General features: G+C 40.1%; 1 protein-coding gene across 1 annotated transcript; it reads left to right on the top strand.

Moving 5' to 3' along the window:
* Positions 1-14,531, top strand: ces3 (carboxylesterase 3). Its single transcript, XM_047350931.1, has 13 exons — positions 1-172; positions 3,947-4,145; positions 4,263-4,401; positions 5,494-5,627; positions 5,698-5,851; positions 5,999-6,103; positions 6,499-6,600; positions 7,476-7,616; positions 7,734-7,814; positions 9,483-9,624; positions 9,756-9,905; positions 11,442-11,514; positions 14,101-14,531. Exons 1-13 carry the CDS (start codon positions 106-108, stop codon positions 14,285-14,287), a joined length of 1,674 nt encoding a protein of 557 aa, XP_047206887.1. The 5' UTR covers positions 1-105; the 3' UTR covers positions 14,288-14,531.
* The last annotated feature ends 1,882 nt before the right edge of the window (positions 14,532-16,413 follow it).

Genomic DNA, 16,413 nt, shown 5'->3' with positions numbered 1-16,413 from the left:
GAGAGGAGGTAACAGAGGGCCGGGTGGGGTTGAGAGGGTGCACAACAGGCTAATTTCACTGAAAGCCCACTGTAAACCTTTGTCTTTCGTTCCTGGCGGCTCAATATGAGAACAGTGCTGTTCCTTGTTTTCCTGCTCCCTGTGCTAATGGTGACGGTACATCCAGCACCAGGTAGGAAAAATATTTTAAGTTTAATTGTGCAGGATGAGACCTCCAGTTATCACCGGCTTTATGGTCTCATTTTGATTCTGACTTGTATTTTTCACTACTTGATGCAAAACTTTAAAAAATTTAAAGTGAAAAGAAATGTTGATTGTAGTACCAAAAATCTATTGGCCTGAACATCAGCCTGTGGAATCTTGTGATTTGTACGTAAAATGTGACAGTAGGTTGAGTACAACCTGCACTAAAACAACAAAAGCTCCCAACATGCATACTAGCACCCGGTGAGGGAGTAAAATGCTTCAGCCAAATAAACTGCGTATAGTAGTAAAAATATCACATTTTCCTACTTTTGATTTGAGAACATTTATTCAGTTGGGAAATTCAATATAAAGAAATAATCATTTATTATTAGTGCCACAGTAATTGGAATGACACCCCTGAACCACCTTTTGGGCAGCACTTAGTTTTGTCCTAAAATATTTCACAAGGCTGGAGCTTAAAGAAAGAGGGATCTTTCATCCTTGCACAATTTCCCTGGACGGACCACAGTACCGGGTCCATCTCTTCTCTTCAGTTTTCTGTAGGATTTAGCTCTGAGGTCCTTGACAGCCATGGAAGAACATTTACTTCTGCATCTGGTGAACCGTTTCTGAGTACATTTGAACAAGTGGTTTACATCATTATACTGCAAAAGGACCCAAAGATTACCCATTTTCTGGCAGAGGGCACCTAATTTTAATTTAAATCTCCTGAAAATAGTTTGAAGTAGATATAGGCCCACAAAGTGTTGAACCCACAACCGTCATAAAGGAGAGATTTGTTAAATTATTTATTGAAAGTCAGATTGTAATGTGGAAAACAGGAACCTCATATAATTAGTCTGAAAAGGAAATTCCAATTAGTAGTTAGAATCTTCTGGAATTAGTTTCTCACCATGTAGAGGAAGGTTAGTGGATTATATCGTTTTCTGAGAGTTTGACAGCAGAGAGGCAATGACTCTTGCTAAACCAGCAGATTCTTTGTTGAAGTTAATCATGCAATAGTACATGGAAGGTGTGTCATTTTGTGATGTAGAAGGACCCAGATACATAGAGGAAGAGAGCAGTTCCTTGTCGTAGGTGAAAACTTACTGAAAATGAGACTTATATACGACAAGGAACCGGCACAAGAGGAAGCGGGGAGCATAAGACTGGAAGAACAAAGTAGTGGTGACAGGAAGTTGGGGAAAAAGAACATGGAGCACTGTGGAAAACACAATCTGGCAAGGAGGCAATGAAACTAACTGGCTTTTAAACTACTGGGAGGATGACTAAGTTACCTGAACAGGCAAGCTGAGGGAAGGTCCCTAATAAGCAAGGACAATAGGATCTAAACCAATACACAACCAGCAGAACACATGAAAGAATTTTAAACCTCAACAAAAAGTAATAAACCGAGTATGGAGCTGTCATAACTAGAGGTTGTGCACAACCCAAGTCAAATGGCAGACTGTGGTAAAACTGACAAAGGACAAATGATGATAAACAAAAGGAGAACTCGCAGGAGGAGCACGTCGAGGAGTACAGGCAGTGAAATGGACAGAGATATGGGCATTCTAACAGAAGAATCCAGCAATAAATGATGAGAACCAGTGAGCTTAAGTACTGAGGAAGGAATAAACTAATGAACTAATAGGGAAATAATAATGAACAGAGAGATTAACTGAATAAGGATTGACCTATAAAACATAAATAAAAAAACAGAAATGTTGAAAATACAAACACCCAAGGATTGCAACAGGAGCACAATTACTGACAAAAATCAACTAACCAACATAAACAAAATCATCAAAATCTGGCGACTTTAGTCAAACTTGGTTTGATAAATAGACATCCACTGAATCATCATGGTCTGCTGAACATTTTGTGGGAAAATCTAAGAAAAACCATCTGTTGGGATTATGATTATTGATTAATTAATATTTATCAATAATTATAATTAAAAATCATAATTTGAGAAAATAAATTTCTTTACCAAAAATCCTCATTTATGAATCGAAACCAGAGATGTCCTCTGGTGTTGTAATTGTGGCTCAACGCCTTTGATAATTACAACTGTTAAATACTCTGTAATAATTGATAACTATTACCAGAGATGTCACTGTTTAATCAACCGTTTCTGCCGAAACGTTTGGAACTTTAACCTTATTTTGACTGACGAATCACTCTTGCACAAAAAAAACACAAACGACTTTTCTTTATCTACGTGAACATTTATTAAATCAACAGACTGATCCACCTCGCTAATCCGATTCAATAATCTTCACCTAATCAAACATGCAAAGTTCTACACAGAAGGAAAAAAAATATCTCACTAAACAAAATAAAACAAAACAGCAGTGGGTGTGTATCGAATCAAACCAGCAGTTATGGCAAAGGTGATAATATGACAAAAGGAACATGGTGTTGAATGGAGTTGTGGGAAGCGGCCTGCCAGAAAGTGTAGCTTAGTTACGGTGAGCCATAAAACATCCTCCGCCGCTGGGGATGTTCGAGAACACAAAGGGTTGTAAAGCTTTTGGCGGTAACTCATAAAACATGAAGTTAAAGACAAAAAAAATGGTTGATTTTCACCATAAGGTTATTATAGCAGTCCAGTTTCACAGCACACCTGCTCTCAGGTGTTCACACGGTGAAAGCACAATCTTGCGAGACACGGCGGCCTCCGAAATTCAACAGCAATCAAGTTTCAAAAAAAAGGTTGCATGCACATACAATTCAGAACACATTAGACTATAAGTGGCGATTCTGCATCGCACTAAAACCTCCTCTACCCTGCCCCAGCTATTCCTAATAAAGAAATAAAAATAAAAGGTGGATTTTACTTGTCGTTGTCTCCTCTGAGCAGAGGGATAGAGAGAGGGGGGTGAAGAGTCCCACGCGTCCGTGGATCCTCAGCGAAGCGGTCCATTTTCTTCCTTGGTGTCCTCCGTGGCAGAAAGGTAGAAAAATTATGACGGACCGTCACTAGTCGACTGGTGCAAAACAAGGAGGAAAATTGCGTCTCCTTGAAACTCCGTGGTTTTTTGGTTACGTGTTAAACCCATGTCTTCAATCGATAAAGTTGAAAACTTACAAGCCTTCTTATTCCTGTAAGCTTAATTCACTTAGTTTCTCGTTGGCCAACGAAGGAGAATGAATGAAATCCACTTTCTCCAGAATGCTGCTTCACTTGCTGGTCCGGTTTCCAGCGTGAAAAGAAAATGGTGGGCCGTCTCATACTCTGTTATATAGGTGGCGGTGGCCTCAGGGCTGCGACGCCCTCGTCTTATCAGCCACGGTGCCTGCTGGGATTTGTAGGAACTGACTATCCTGCGGTACAAGATGGCCGATGACATTGGAAAGGCATAGTGGCGTCCAGCAACGTGCAAATGGTCCAATTTTCAGCAAACACGTGGTCCAACACCATCACACTGAAACTTTGGTTGTATGAACACTGTAAAAGGGATCAAACAAATTAATTGATGTTAAATCTAATTTTCTGTGAGCTGTTGGATAGAAAGTCTGGCTGAGCTGTGGAGCAATAAACAGGGCTCGATTCTCATATTTCATTTGCCAAAATCACATTATTGTTTATACAGAAAATTTTCTTTTCATGGTTTCTTTTTAACATGGTATGATATTTTAGCAGTACAAGACAAAGCAAAATGTTACATTCTGAAAACAACTGAAAAGACTGACTGAGTTGACAAAGCAGAGAAATCATCATATGATACTGTAATATAATCTCTATGCTTCTTAGGGAGCAGCGAACTGGTGGTCTCTCTGAAAAATGGTAAAATCACAGGAGAATATGGGACTGTAAAAGGTACAGAGAGGAGGGTGAAGCACTACCTGGGGATCCCCTTCGCTCTGCCCCCTGTAGGACCCCTGCGGCTGGCTGCTCCACAGAGTCCCCAACCCTGGGAGGGGGAGAGAGACTGCACACGCCAGCCCCCCATGTAATACTCCTGAGTCACCAGTCAAATAAAGTATAGTGGTATCCCAAAGAAATTTTCACTCTGAGTGATGCACTTGTTCGTATCTGCCTCTGCTTTTTGGTGTCCATCTTTTCTCAGGTGCATCCAGGATCCAGAAGTATTGGCAAATATGTCCAGGGTCATGTCAATTGACTTCGTGGCACCAGAAATGTCTGAGGACTGTCTGTATCTAAATGTCTACACTCCAGCTGAAGCTACACCAGAAGATAGGCTGCCGGTGAGTTTAACAGACTGTGGCTGCAGAGATCAGGAAATGTGGCCTCCTGTTTCAGTGTAAAAAGCCAGCACTAAAATGTGTAAGATATCTTCATCTTCAGTTCTCAGGTAACGGAAACAAGACAAAACAGCAAAAAAAAAAAAAACATAATATAATGCCAACTGGTAAATTCATCTATTCAAGGAAGCTTACATTATTGCGCTGGGTTGCTGACAACCTCTCCATCTGAACAAGCATGTTGTGATTGTGGAGAACAACAACTCCATTTTAACAGGAAGAAACCTCCAGCAGAACCAGGCTTAGTATGAGCACCTATTTACCTGAGCCAGCAGCACTTTCGATTGGATAGAAAAACAAAGGGAATACACAACGTTAATGTCAACAATAGCTCAGTTAATGGCTATTTTCAAGAAAGAGACCGTGGAAAGGACTGGGGCAGGAGTGGCGTCAGTGGGAAAGAAAACTGAAGAGAAAACACAGACTTGATGGCAAGAAACCATAAGTCAATGACCTTTTCCAGGAAAGAGACATGCTTAAACACAGAAACACTGAGCCAGCTTAAACAAAGAAAGGCCTGAGCAAATAGTACTTTCTATAGAAAGGAAAAAAAAAAGAGAGTATGCAGAATTAATGGCAGGAAATCCTCTGGCATTGACTCCCTCCAGGAATGAGACATGGCTAAACACAGAAACACTGAGCCAGTTACTTTATAAGAAAAAAATGTAAGAACTAATTTTTTTAAAGTATTTAAAGTTAATGGCAGAAATAGCTTATTCCATGGCCTCATCCAAGAAAGATACTCTGCTGAACACAAAAGCTGTGAACCTGGAGGGCTCTCTAAGGAAAGAAAAAACAAGGAAAAGAGGAATCTTTCTTCTTCTTTTTTAAACTTTTAGGGTTTGTCTAGTGTGTAAATTCGGATTATGCAATCACATTTTCACTGAGGTCAAAAAAATGTCGATTTGTAAATATAAATATCGACTTCTGCCTGCGTTGTGTGCACAGTCTGTGCTTAGCTGCATAGTGGTATAAACTATATTTCCTGTTTGCAAAGGTCATCTGGCACCATCAGGCACTTGTGTTGTGATTTAGGTGATGGTTTGGATCCATGGAGGAGGTCTGACAATGGGTGCTGCCTCCCAGTACGATGGTTCCTCGTTAGCTGCATATGAAAACATTGTGACAGTCATTATCCAATATCGTCTTGGCATTTTGGGATTGCTGAGGTAAGAAAGTTCTGATGTTCCAATGTTGTCCAAATTATTGCCTGAAACAAGAGCTGTCGCTGTTTTGAAGCACCGGAGACGAACACGCCAGGGGAAACTGGGGTTTATTGGATCAGCTGGCTGCTCTTAGGTGGGTGCAGGAAAACATTGAGGGATTTGGCGGCGATCCACAATCTGTCACAATCGCTGGGGAGTCTGCAGGAGGCATCAGTGCATCCATACTGGTAATAAAGACTCATTCCTGGAAAATGGAAGAGATTATACAGTTTTTAACACTCTAAACATGAATAATCAAACAGTTTTATGTCAGATATTTATTACACCATTTCTCCACTGATAACCCTACAAACAGAACATGTCCTTCTGCTCAGACTCTGTCTCCACATGCGAAAGGACTCTTCCACAAAGCAATTTTTCAAAGTGGAGTGGCAACCATTGGGGACTACACTTCTGAGCACCCTCTTGCTCAGGCCCAGGTAATGACATGTGTCATTTGGACGTGTTTATATTTGCAGCTGAGGTGGTTTATTTGATCAAGAAATCTCCTCATTTTCTTCCTTTGGAGTTGCTCGCGGGCTAGGCTAGCATCCTGTAGCTTTTTATATGTCCATGGTCAAACAGATCTGGGTCAAAGTACAGAATTACAATTCTACTGAAGCCATAAGGTCCAGGTAGTGGATGGAAACTTGGTGAAAAAGCAGCCAAAGTCCAAAGGAAAACTGGAAAACCTTCAGGACCTATTGGTCAGGTTTAGAAATTAGATATTGTCTGAGACTTTTGTACACTGCTGTATTATTCGCAGCATGTTGATCCTCTAATCTACTTGTGTATTTTTTGTATTTATTGATCTCATCTACTGTCTTATGGTCAGAGTGTTGCCAACATTACTGGATGTGGCATCTCCAGCACAGAAGAAATGGTTCAGTGCATCCGAGGGAAGAGTCAAGACGAGTTAGTTTCTGCAACCAGACAGGTAAAAGAACTTTTAAAGACCTGCAATGTGGATGTTCAGCTGTTCTTGGTTGTGTAGTTATTTAACACTGTTGATATAAAACTAGGTTACATATTATAAGGGCAATTAAACTTCAACAACCCAGCTGGATAAAGCAACATTTTAGTATTGACTCGTGCATGTAAAATCTTCTCTAGTTGAAAAAAAACGTGTTGTGCTCCATTTTCTGCCACAAGAGGGCAGCCTGTGTTTGTCCTCATCTAAACTAATGCTTTCCTGCTACGGAACCCCTGGACGGCACAGGGAGAAACACGTTGTTTGAAGGGTCCATGTTTAATTATGACCAAAATCTACCAGCAAGAAAAGTTTTTTTTTCCTGGAATCAAATTTGGCTTAGATTCTGTATTTGTTATATTTATGCAATAGTTCCTTCATTTCATGAAACTCAAGCGAAACCACACAAAAAAATTGATGTACAGACTTTTCTTTTATATTTTAAGCTTTTACAACTTTTTGTATTTTTATTTTCTGAAGCAAGCATTTTGTTTGTTCAACTCTAAAAGCAAGTGTGAAAAATGTCTTTGGAGAGGCTTGCCTTTCTATTTCTAGCTGTGATTTCTTATTTATTTTTATTTGAAGTGAAACAACTATCTTTGACACCTAAACTAGTTAAATGGACATTAAAAGGCCTTATATTCTAAATACGAAAAAGTAGAAAGTTTAAAAACATATAAAACTGTTTAATTTCTTTTGTGATAAAGAAGGAAGTTTTAACAGATCCCTGCAGCAGCATTTATTTTGGTTAGTTTGCAATCAGGTTTGGTCTGTTTTATAACGACTCTGTGCATTGGGATGCATGACGTTGCTCAGTAACAGTAACTTTGTTTTGTGAGTAGATGAAATTTTTCCTAGGAGCCGTGGTGGATGGTGACTTCCTTACTGGCACAGCTGAGGCTCTTTTGCAGAGGAAAGAAATTCTGAATGTCCCAGTGATGATGGGGGTCACCAACCATGAGTTTGGCTGGATTTTACCTCAGGTGGAATCAAATTTTCTATGACGACATGCTTGTAATCAAACATGAGTCCGTTTGTTTTAAGTGTTTCTGTTTGATGTTAAAGTAACCGGGATTGGTTTTTTCTCTGGTGGATCACAGAGCTTCGCTCCTCCTGGCTGGGAGAAAGGCATGAACAGAGAGTCGGTGCTGGCTATCGTCAACATGTTTAATCCTACAGGGGTGAGTGTGTGAATATCACATACCGTTTTTCTTGTTATGTTGCATGTAACCCACTGTGCATGGATGAGGTGTGGAGAGATGTGGAGGCGGGAAAGCAGGAGATGTGGGCAGTTTGGTGCGATAGGGTGGACAGTTCATGATGGATTACGCAATCGAATTTGAATGACAACGCAACAAATTACGCAAGTTCAAAATGGAACTACCAGATGCAGTGTTAGCATTTAAGCTACTAGACACCGTTATAGACAAACAGCTACCACTTACCATCTGTTCAACCGTTTCTTTTGATAAAATGAAATCAGCCTTGAAAAGAATTTTTGGCAATAATGTTCATCGACTCCGCATACTTCGCCAAGTACACAGGTAACCATGAACGGCGCTCATACTCTGAGCAACCCCCAAAGAACGACTGCAGGGACTAATCCAGTCGACAAATATGGCAGAAGAACTAAATGTGCTAAATGCCAAAACATTCATCACTGGGCAAAGGACTGTCCTAACAAAAGACAACATGTAAAGCTAAAAAATGTGGAGGAATGTTGAACAATGTAATATAACTGTTTTTCCAAACAAATTAGCACAGGTATAATCAGAAAGCGCCTCCCTGTGATGCTCAATGCCAAAGCACCGGGGGGAACATGTCATGACCATCCTCAGGCTGTAGAGGAGCCGAACAGGACACATAACAGGGATTGTTCATTGCCATAGCTGGACAACCAACAAACGGGCAACAACATAGGATCGAACAGGCAGGAAATGCCACCGCGACTGTCAGGCAAAAGGCAGCAGCAAGCTACAGGACTTAGCCTGTAGCTAGCTGCTGGACTTAGCAAGAGCAGGGCTCTTGCTAAATCCTGACAGGTCACCGACAGGTCAAAAAGAAAACTGCAACTACTGTCGACTCAAACCAACTGAACTCAGTACGGGCAGAAAATTTCACTGGCCAATGATCAAAAGGGTTAGGAAAGGCAAGCAGTAACCTACTACTGATCCACACACCAACTGGACTCAGCACGAGCAGAAAACGCTACCAGCAAATCAACAATCAGAGAACAAAACAAATTACCAGACGCCTACAATACCGGCTTCCAAACAAGCCGGTATTATCAAAATCAGGGAGCTCATATACTGAAAGAAGTTCAGGTGAGCTTAATCAGATTAACGTGGAACAGCTGTGCGAGGACGGTGCTGAGCAGGGGAGCTGAGGGAAGGAGACTAATTAACACTGAAAACACAAAGGGAACTTAACTAAACACAAAGGAGAACAAGCCTAACACTAGAGAATAAACTAAAATGACTAATCAGAACAAAAGAATAAATTAAAAAAACTGCTGGAACTACATCCTTTGGACAGATGGGTCAAAGGCAGAGATCTCTGGCCCCAATGCAAAGTCCTGTATTTGAAGAAAACAAAACAGCAAACCAAATATAATGCACGGTGGTTGAGGGCTGAGGATTTGATCAGTGCATCCATATAGTTACTGTAAGTAAAGCAATCGTGTGACCATGAGTTACTCTACCAAAATGCTCTAGAGTCAGATGTCTGAGGCCATCTGTCTCACAGCCGAAGTTTGGTCCAGATTGGATCACAAAAAAGTGTTTTAAAGGTTCTTTATTTAGTGGAAACAAGCCTTGTTCTAGATTTATGAACCTCTATCAGTGTTCTAGGTCTCTTCAGCTAACAGTCTTATCGTGGATGAATATCTAAAAAATGCCAAAACTCCAGAGGACATCCGAGACGGCCTCACTGAAGTCATTGGAGACCTGCTGATGACGCTGCCTGTCGTTGAGGTGGCCGGATACCACACAGGTCAGAGAGAAGCTGTCTATGAAAAACGGTGCACAGCTAAGAAATGACAGATGGCCCTCTAATTGTCCTGTAGATCCAATCTTTAACCTTCATCCCAGCTAACACCTCTTCTCTGTTCCCTCTGGCTTTAGATGTGGGCGTTCCAGTGTACATGTATGAATTTGTGTACAGTGCAGATATACACAAAAGCAACAGGCCAAGCTTTGTGAAGACAGACCACGGGGATGATGTTGGCTTCGTGTTCGGTGGATGTTTCTGGAATGGACACATCAGAATTATTGGTTGGTATACAATCTTTACAATGGATTCATGAGCATCACTACATTACACAGTGGACAGCTGCTCATCTGAAATCATATTTTTATAGTAAAACAAGTCAATCTACTTTATAATTTGGCTATTAATCTAAGATAGGTGAACCTGCGGAGTAATGTAAGTTAAGAGAGTGGTGTTTTCCCTCCTTTTTCTGGGAGGTGTCTATGTTTTATGTAGGATACCTGACATATTATGGACCTTTCAGTTCCAGTTTGGAAAGAAAAATTTTGAGCTGAAATGATCATAATGCTAGGGAGTTTTTTGACCCACATGCAGAATCAGACAGGACTCAGGAAGCAGTTTAAATATTTACAACAATAATAATGGATGACTTCAGGCAATCTGGTTCATCGCCATCTAGCAGAGTTAGCGATGGTGGTAGAGATCTCTGCCAGTACGATGATCCAACAAGTGGCTTACCGGGTCCAGGGGAGGTGAGGACTAAAAAGGAAGCTAATGATCCTGGCAGCAATTGATCCGTGTGTTTGAAGGTGTGGGAGCCAAATGGTCTTAAGAGGTCCGTGGGTAGCTTGCAGAGTCTGAGAGTGGACAGGCAGGCAGTGGATGGGGGAGACTGAGCTTTTTGTTTCGTTCAAAAACTCTTTCAGAGGTCCTTGTTCTTCTGCTACAGGGACTATTGTAGGTAAGGCAGTAACCTGATTTTTCCTGAGAGGCACAGAAAGCAGCAGATGTGACCTTACAGGAGAAACAGGCAAAACCATCAAGGAGCAAGGTTCACTAGGAATCAGAAGCTTGAGTCTAACAGCAAGGTTGACCATCAGGGGAAGACTAATTGGCAAACAGCGCCATAAATCTCCAGCTGCCTGGATTAAATGATTGAAAACAGGTGTGCTGTCAGAAGCCTGCAGTCACTCTCATCAGCAAAGATCCTCAATTCTGGAGAGAACTCAGACTCCACACAAAATCAAAAATCATAACAGAAATTGAATGTGAGTGAATCAGAGGTTGTGTGTGCTCTCTCTGCAGTCTGGGCTGATTTGACTGAAAACTGTAAGTCCCACAGCAGTGAGAAACACACTGGGTGGAAATAGACAAAATACCTACATTTTGATTTATAAATTGTACATGTGGAGATTAAACTGTGGGCATGGACCAAGTTTCAATCAGAAAGTTTCTGAATATTTTCTCAGGTTTGGAATTACTATAGATTATGTGACATCATCACTCTAATTGAATATTTCATTTGGAAATTTGAATAAAAAAATCAAACCTAAAGTGTTTGTGTAAAATCTATAAAGGGTGTGAAAATGCCTGTTCAGTCAAGTAATTCTGTGAGCCGTCTAAACTTTGAACGGTGTTTCTGCTGGAAGGTGAAGCTGAGCTGTGGAGGTCTGAAGAAGGCTGGGTTGTTTGACTTCCACTGAAATGTTGTAGTTTTTACCCATACATGCAACTCATTCTCACAGCGATAACCAACTAAAAATATAACACTTTTTAAGTCATTCATTCTGTGGTTAAAACTCTTCTCTTTCCATCTTCAGGCAACATCACCAAAGAGGATGAGAGGATTTGTAGGACCATGATGTCTTACTGGGCCAGTTTCATCAGAACTGGGTAAGAAGTGAAAACATGACCGAACGTGAGAAGTAACGAGTTACCTTTTCTCAGTTACGTTAATGTAAGTGTTTGAAAAAGAATTCCTTCCAGGAGTATTTTTGCTGCACCGTACTTTTTACTTTCACTTGATAATATTGAGTTGAAGAAATGCTACTCTTACTTGAGTACAATTTCTAGCTACTCTGCCCACCTTTAGTTAACTCACTAAATGAAGTCGTTTTAACCAAAAATGGACCAGAAACAGATACAATTTATGTTAAAGTGAGACAGCTTGTTTTTACCAAGGCTTCATTGATCTAATGTTATCTTCTATCCACTGAGTTTTCTGGGCCATATTGGGTTTAATATACAATATATCAATATTGTCACTGAAAGTAGTTTTCTCTGACACATATACCTTACCTACTGTAAGTATTAAATTCAAAGGTTTTATGTTATGTTTGATTAATGTCTTATTTTGAAATTTTGTTAAATATTTGTCCTCATTTATTGGTCTTTAAAATACCAGACCTTGAACATAATTTTATATTTTTGTCTTTCTGATTACATACTTTTAAAAAATTTAATCAGTTGTTATGATCTGTTACTCAGTACTCGAGTGGCCATTTGGACAAATACATTGTTACTCTTACTTGAGTCATTTTTTTGGATGACTACTTTCTACTTTAACTTGAGTAAAACTATGTTGAAGTAATAGTACCCTTACATTTTTTGCTACTCTACCCACCTATGAACATGACCATTAAACAACATCATATCTGAAGCTGCACAAATATTGTTGCGGGGTTTTTTATTGCAGACTACAGGGAAATAGCATCGCTGACTGCTTTTTAACATCTTTATGCTCACTGTTCTGTTCTGTTGTGTAAATTCAGTTGTTGGTTTCTCTGTTAATCCAACTCATGTGAAGATTACAAACTGAATCTCTTCTTCTCAGATGAACAGAGGTCTGGTATTTTGAGGGGTGCTGGATTTTTAGGCTAAATCTGAATAAACAGCAGGTCTATAGATTTAAAGCTGGATGTACAGCTGTCCTTTACTTGTATGTGGCCAAGAACTTCTGAGCTCTGCAGCTTTTAAAGCATGTTTTATTGATAATGAGGTGGGAGATGTCTCCTTCGATCGAGCAGACTAACCGCTTAACAGATGTCTATCTATCTGTCTATTTCATGGTACAAACACATGAACGGGAGACATCTGCAGTCGTGGGTAAAATTTATGGCAGTGACTGAAATGTTGTAATTTGTGAGGTTTTAGGTGTGTTTTTCTGACGTGCTCCTAGAAAATACTAAGTAGTAATAAAAAGATTTTATCAGGTTTAAAGGTTGTGAAAACAGAACCCATCAGATTTCTGCTCAGTGACTATTTTCACAGCTGATCCTGTCTTCTCCAAGCTTCTACAATTATTTCTGATCTGCTGGAAGCCAACTTGTGGACCAAATCTGACTGATTGTTGCCCGTTCTTGTCTTCTCAGGAATTGGGGTTAATTCCAGTTAGTTTGCTTCTGTTTTCCCCACCTGTTTCTTGAGAACTGACCACAGGTTCTCAGCAGGGTTCAGATCTAAGGGGCATCCTGACTACAGGTCCAAAAGTTTAATGTTCTGATCTCTGAGCCACTTACTTATCACTTCTGCCTTGTGACACAATGTTCCATCGTGCTTGAAAATCCACACAGCATCACCAAGCTGTTCTGGATTGCAGGACGAAGTTGCTCTTGGGGGATATGTTAACTAACTCTTTATTCTTGTTAAAATGTGGGAGGAAGCCTACTCCCTTGGAGAAGAATTGACCATATGGATTTGGAGTCTTTACTTTGGCACAACACAGGACCCAAATTAGCTCTCAGCTCTTCTTCTTCAGATGTCCCAAACAACCAGAAGGAGGACTCATCCGTCTGCAGAATTTTTCTGTCCTTGATGGTTTCTTCACAAAAATCTTCACCTCGATGTGTGTGCGATGCACTAACAACCACTTTTGGCAGAATCAGAGCAACCTCTGCACTAGTGGCAACATGATTGTGTAACTTGCTCCTCAGGAGGAGACAGTTTTGTTGGAACCTCTTTGACATCCTGATCTTGACGTCTCTGCAGCTGAACCTCTCAGCTTGAAATTCCTGATGATCCAGAAAACTGTTCTTTCAGCGGCAAGATTCACAGCAGCAGTTTTCTGCATGTGAGGCTGTTATGAAGGATTAATCTGCATTGAATGCTTCTGCACAACAATCTTAAACAGTCTGAGCTGTCAGCACAGAAACTAAAGCTGCACAGTCTGTAAAACTCAACATTTGTGCCAGAAAATTCACCATGACTGCAGCTGCTGCCCCTGAGTAGAGATGGTCAATGAACAAAGCAAACTGAAAAGAGCTGCAGGTTTTCTGTAGTGAGTAATACCAGCAACAATTACTAGGGGACATTCTAAGCAACCAAAAGAGATGGAAGAAGCTTGGGAAATTTATAAATGGGATCAAAAACCATGTGTCCTGCAGTAATTAAAACAATAACTTTAAAAACGTCTTTGTTTTATATGTTATTATCCAGGTTGCTTATTTTGTTTATCTCTGACATGTCTGAATGTATCTCCAGCAATCCTAATGGTCCTGGTCTGGTGAACTGGCCGCTGTACGACAGGCAGAAACAAGAGTACATGGAGCTGGGCCAAGCCCAGACTGTGAGGCAGAACCTGAAGAAGGACAGAGTCCATTTTGCCACCGTCACCCTTCCTCAAAGGCTGGAGCAGATGGCAGCAGCAGCTGCTAAAGCTGCAAACTGAGCCTTGTGCTGCTTTACTTTTAGTTCAGGTTTTTAATATTCCTTATAACCAGGGATACATAATGCTGATCACTGCCTGCAACATTTGGTCTTTTGATTCAATGTCCTTTGTAAAATAGATATAATTAAAGGAAATTTCTTCATTTATAAGATTGTACCTGTAATAAAACTGTATTTCCCCTCTTTTTAACTTAAATTATATAAATGCAAGGGATGTTCCTTAAATAAAAAATATAAAATTTTTAGCAAGTATGTTTGATTCATGAAGAAAGTTTCTGCACTCATGTTTCTTCCAAACTCTGCAGCTTTAGTTTCTGGAACTCACTCTATCAATCTAATCAGCACATCAATCGTTATAAAAGACTGACTGATGTTCTGAAATCATTGTTTACATTAATATGGCCACAGGTTATGCAGAAAACTCCTGCTGAGAATATTGCAGCTGAATGAGATGGTTTCTGGTTCATTAAGAACTTCAAGCTGAGAGGTTCTGCTGCAGAGGAGAAGGCTTTAGGATGCTCAAGAGGGTCTAGCTAGAGCCAGAACCATCTCCTAGATAGGAAAAACAAACAGCATCACAGTGAAACCCAGGGCCAGAAGGAGCTTCTACTTAAAGAAAAAACCGAGAACTCAACATTAATGCCTACTATAGTTATAAATAATCCATATATTATAGATCCTTATAATCCATATATGGAGAGTAGTAGGAAAAAGTATCAAAGTAAGGAAGAGTGGTCAGTATGTCCTCCAGCAGCCTAAGCCGATAGCATAACTACAGGGATAGCTCAGGATAACCTAAAACTCTAAGTATACACTTGATCAAAAAGTCACATTTTAAGCTTAGTCTTAAAGTAGACAGGGCGTCTGCCTCACACACTAAAACTGGGAGCTGATTCCACATAAGAGAAGCCTGGTAATTAAAGGATCTGCCTCCCATTATACTTCTAGAGACTCTAGGAACCACCAGTAGACCTGCAGTCTGAGAACGAAGTGCTCTGTTAGGAATATATGGAACAATGATATCTCTGATATATGATAGAGCCTGATTATTAGGAGCTTTATATATCAGAAGAAGAATTTAAAGTTACATTTTTAATGTAACAAGGAGCCAATAAAAGAAGATATTTCTTTATCTTTAGTTTTTATCGAAAGGTTGGTCACATGCTCACCCAAGAGGAGGGATTGTTGCAAAGTCAATGACTCATTGCAATCTGGTGGCCTTCCTTAGATAACCTTTGATAAGCTAAATTTGAGTCTATTGGATTGAAAAAGACTGCCTGATTCATTCTGATTGTGACAATATTACCGTGATTGTTTTGGAATGAAAAGGATCAATCTGGACTGAATTTAGACTGGATTATTTATAATTGTGTGTGAACAAAGTATCTTGACACTATATTTGTTAAGATTTGATACTATTTGATACTATTAATCGATTCCTGAAGAGGGTGCTACATAATCATGCTACCAATAGTGCAGAGCATGCTCAGCATCGGCAGCAGGCAGGTGTGAGTGTGTCTTCACCACAGTGAGGTGAAGACTTTAGGACGAGAGAGGATTCAAACAAGCATCTACTGTCCAAGAAAACTATTGAAGACACACTGAGATTTTGCAGGAAGTGCAAGGTTGGAGGTATAAACTCTGACCCAGTGCGTCACAGGCTTCATTCTATTTACCGAAAATCAACGTTCATCATGTAGTCACTACCTTTGAATGGTTAGTGTCACTCATTTCCAATGGGTCTAGTCAAACTGATTTATTAAGCATATTAAAAACAACACAGTGCCCTAAAGGGTTGTACAACTAAGGGAAAAATGTACACAATACACTGACATCACACAGACTAAAAACATAATGCACAGACATTTAATCTGGTTTTGAAGCCATGTCCTACAACAGATTTTTAAATGGGTTTTACTGATGAGGTCCAGATGTGCAGCAGCAGTTTATTCTGCTGTTTTGGTGCAGCAAAGGCCACATCTCCTGCATGTTTAAAGTAGGACCCGAGAACAGTGAGGGGCACTTGTTCTCCAGACGTTAACGATTTAGTAGGATTGTTTGGAATTGAAAGATTATGGTCGTTTTATGAACTACACAAGGCTAGGGAAGACTTCTGACATGACAACT

The sequence above is a fragment of the Girardinichthys multiradiatus genome, chromosome 2, assembly GCF_021462225.1.
Source record: "Girardinichthys multiradiatus isolate DD_20200921_A chromosome 2, DD_fGirMul_XY1, whole genome shotgun sequence".
NCBI lineage: Eukaryota > Metazoa > Chordata > Actinopteri > Cyprinodontiformes > Goodeidae > Girardinichthys > Girardinichthys multiradiatus.
Note: the sequence above shows the minus strand (reverse complement) of the source record. Positions and strands in the feature narration are given on the sequence as shown.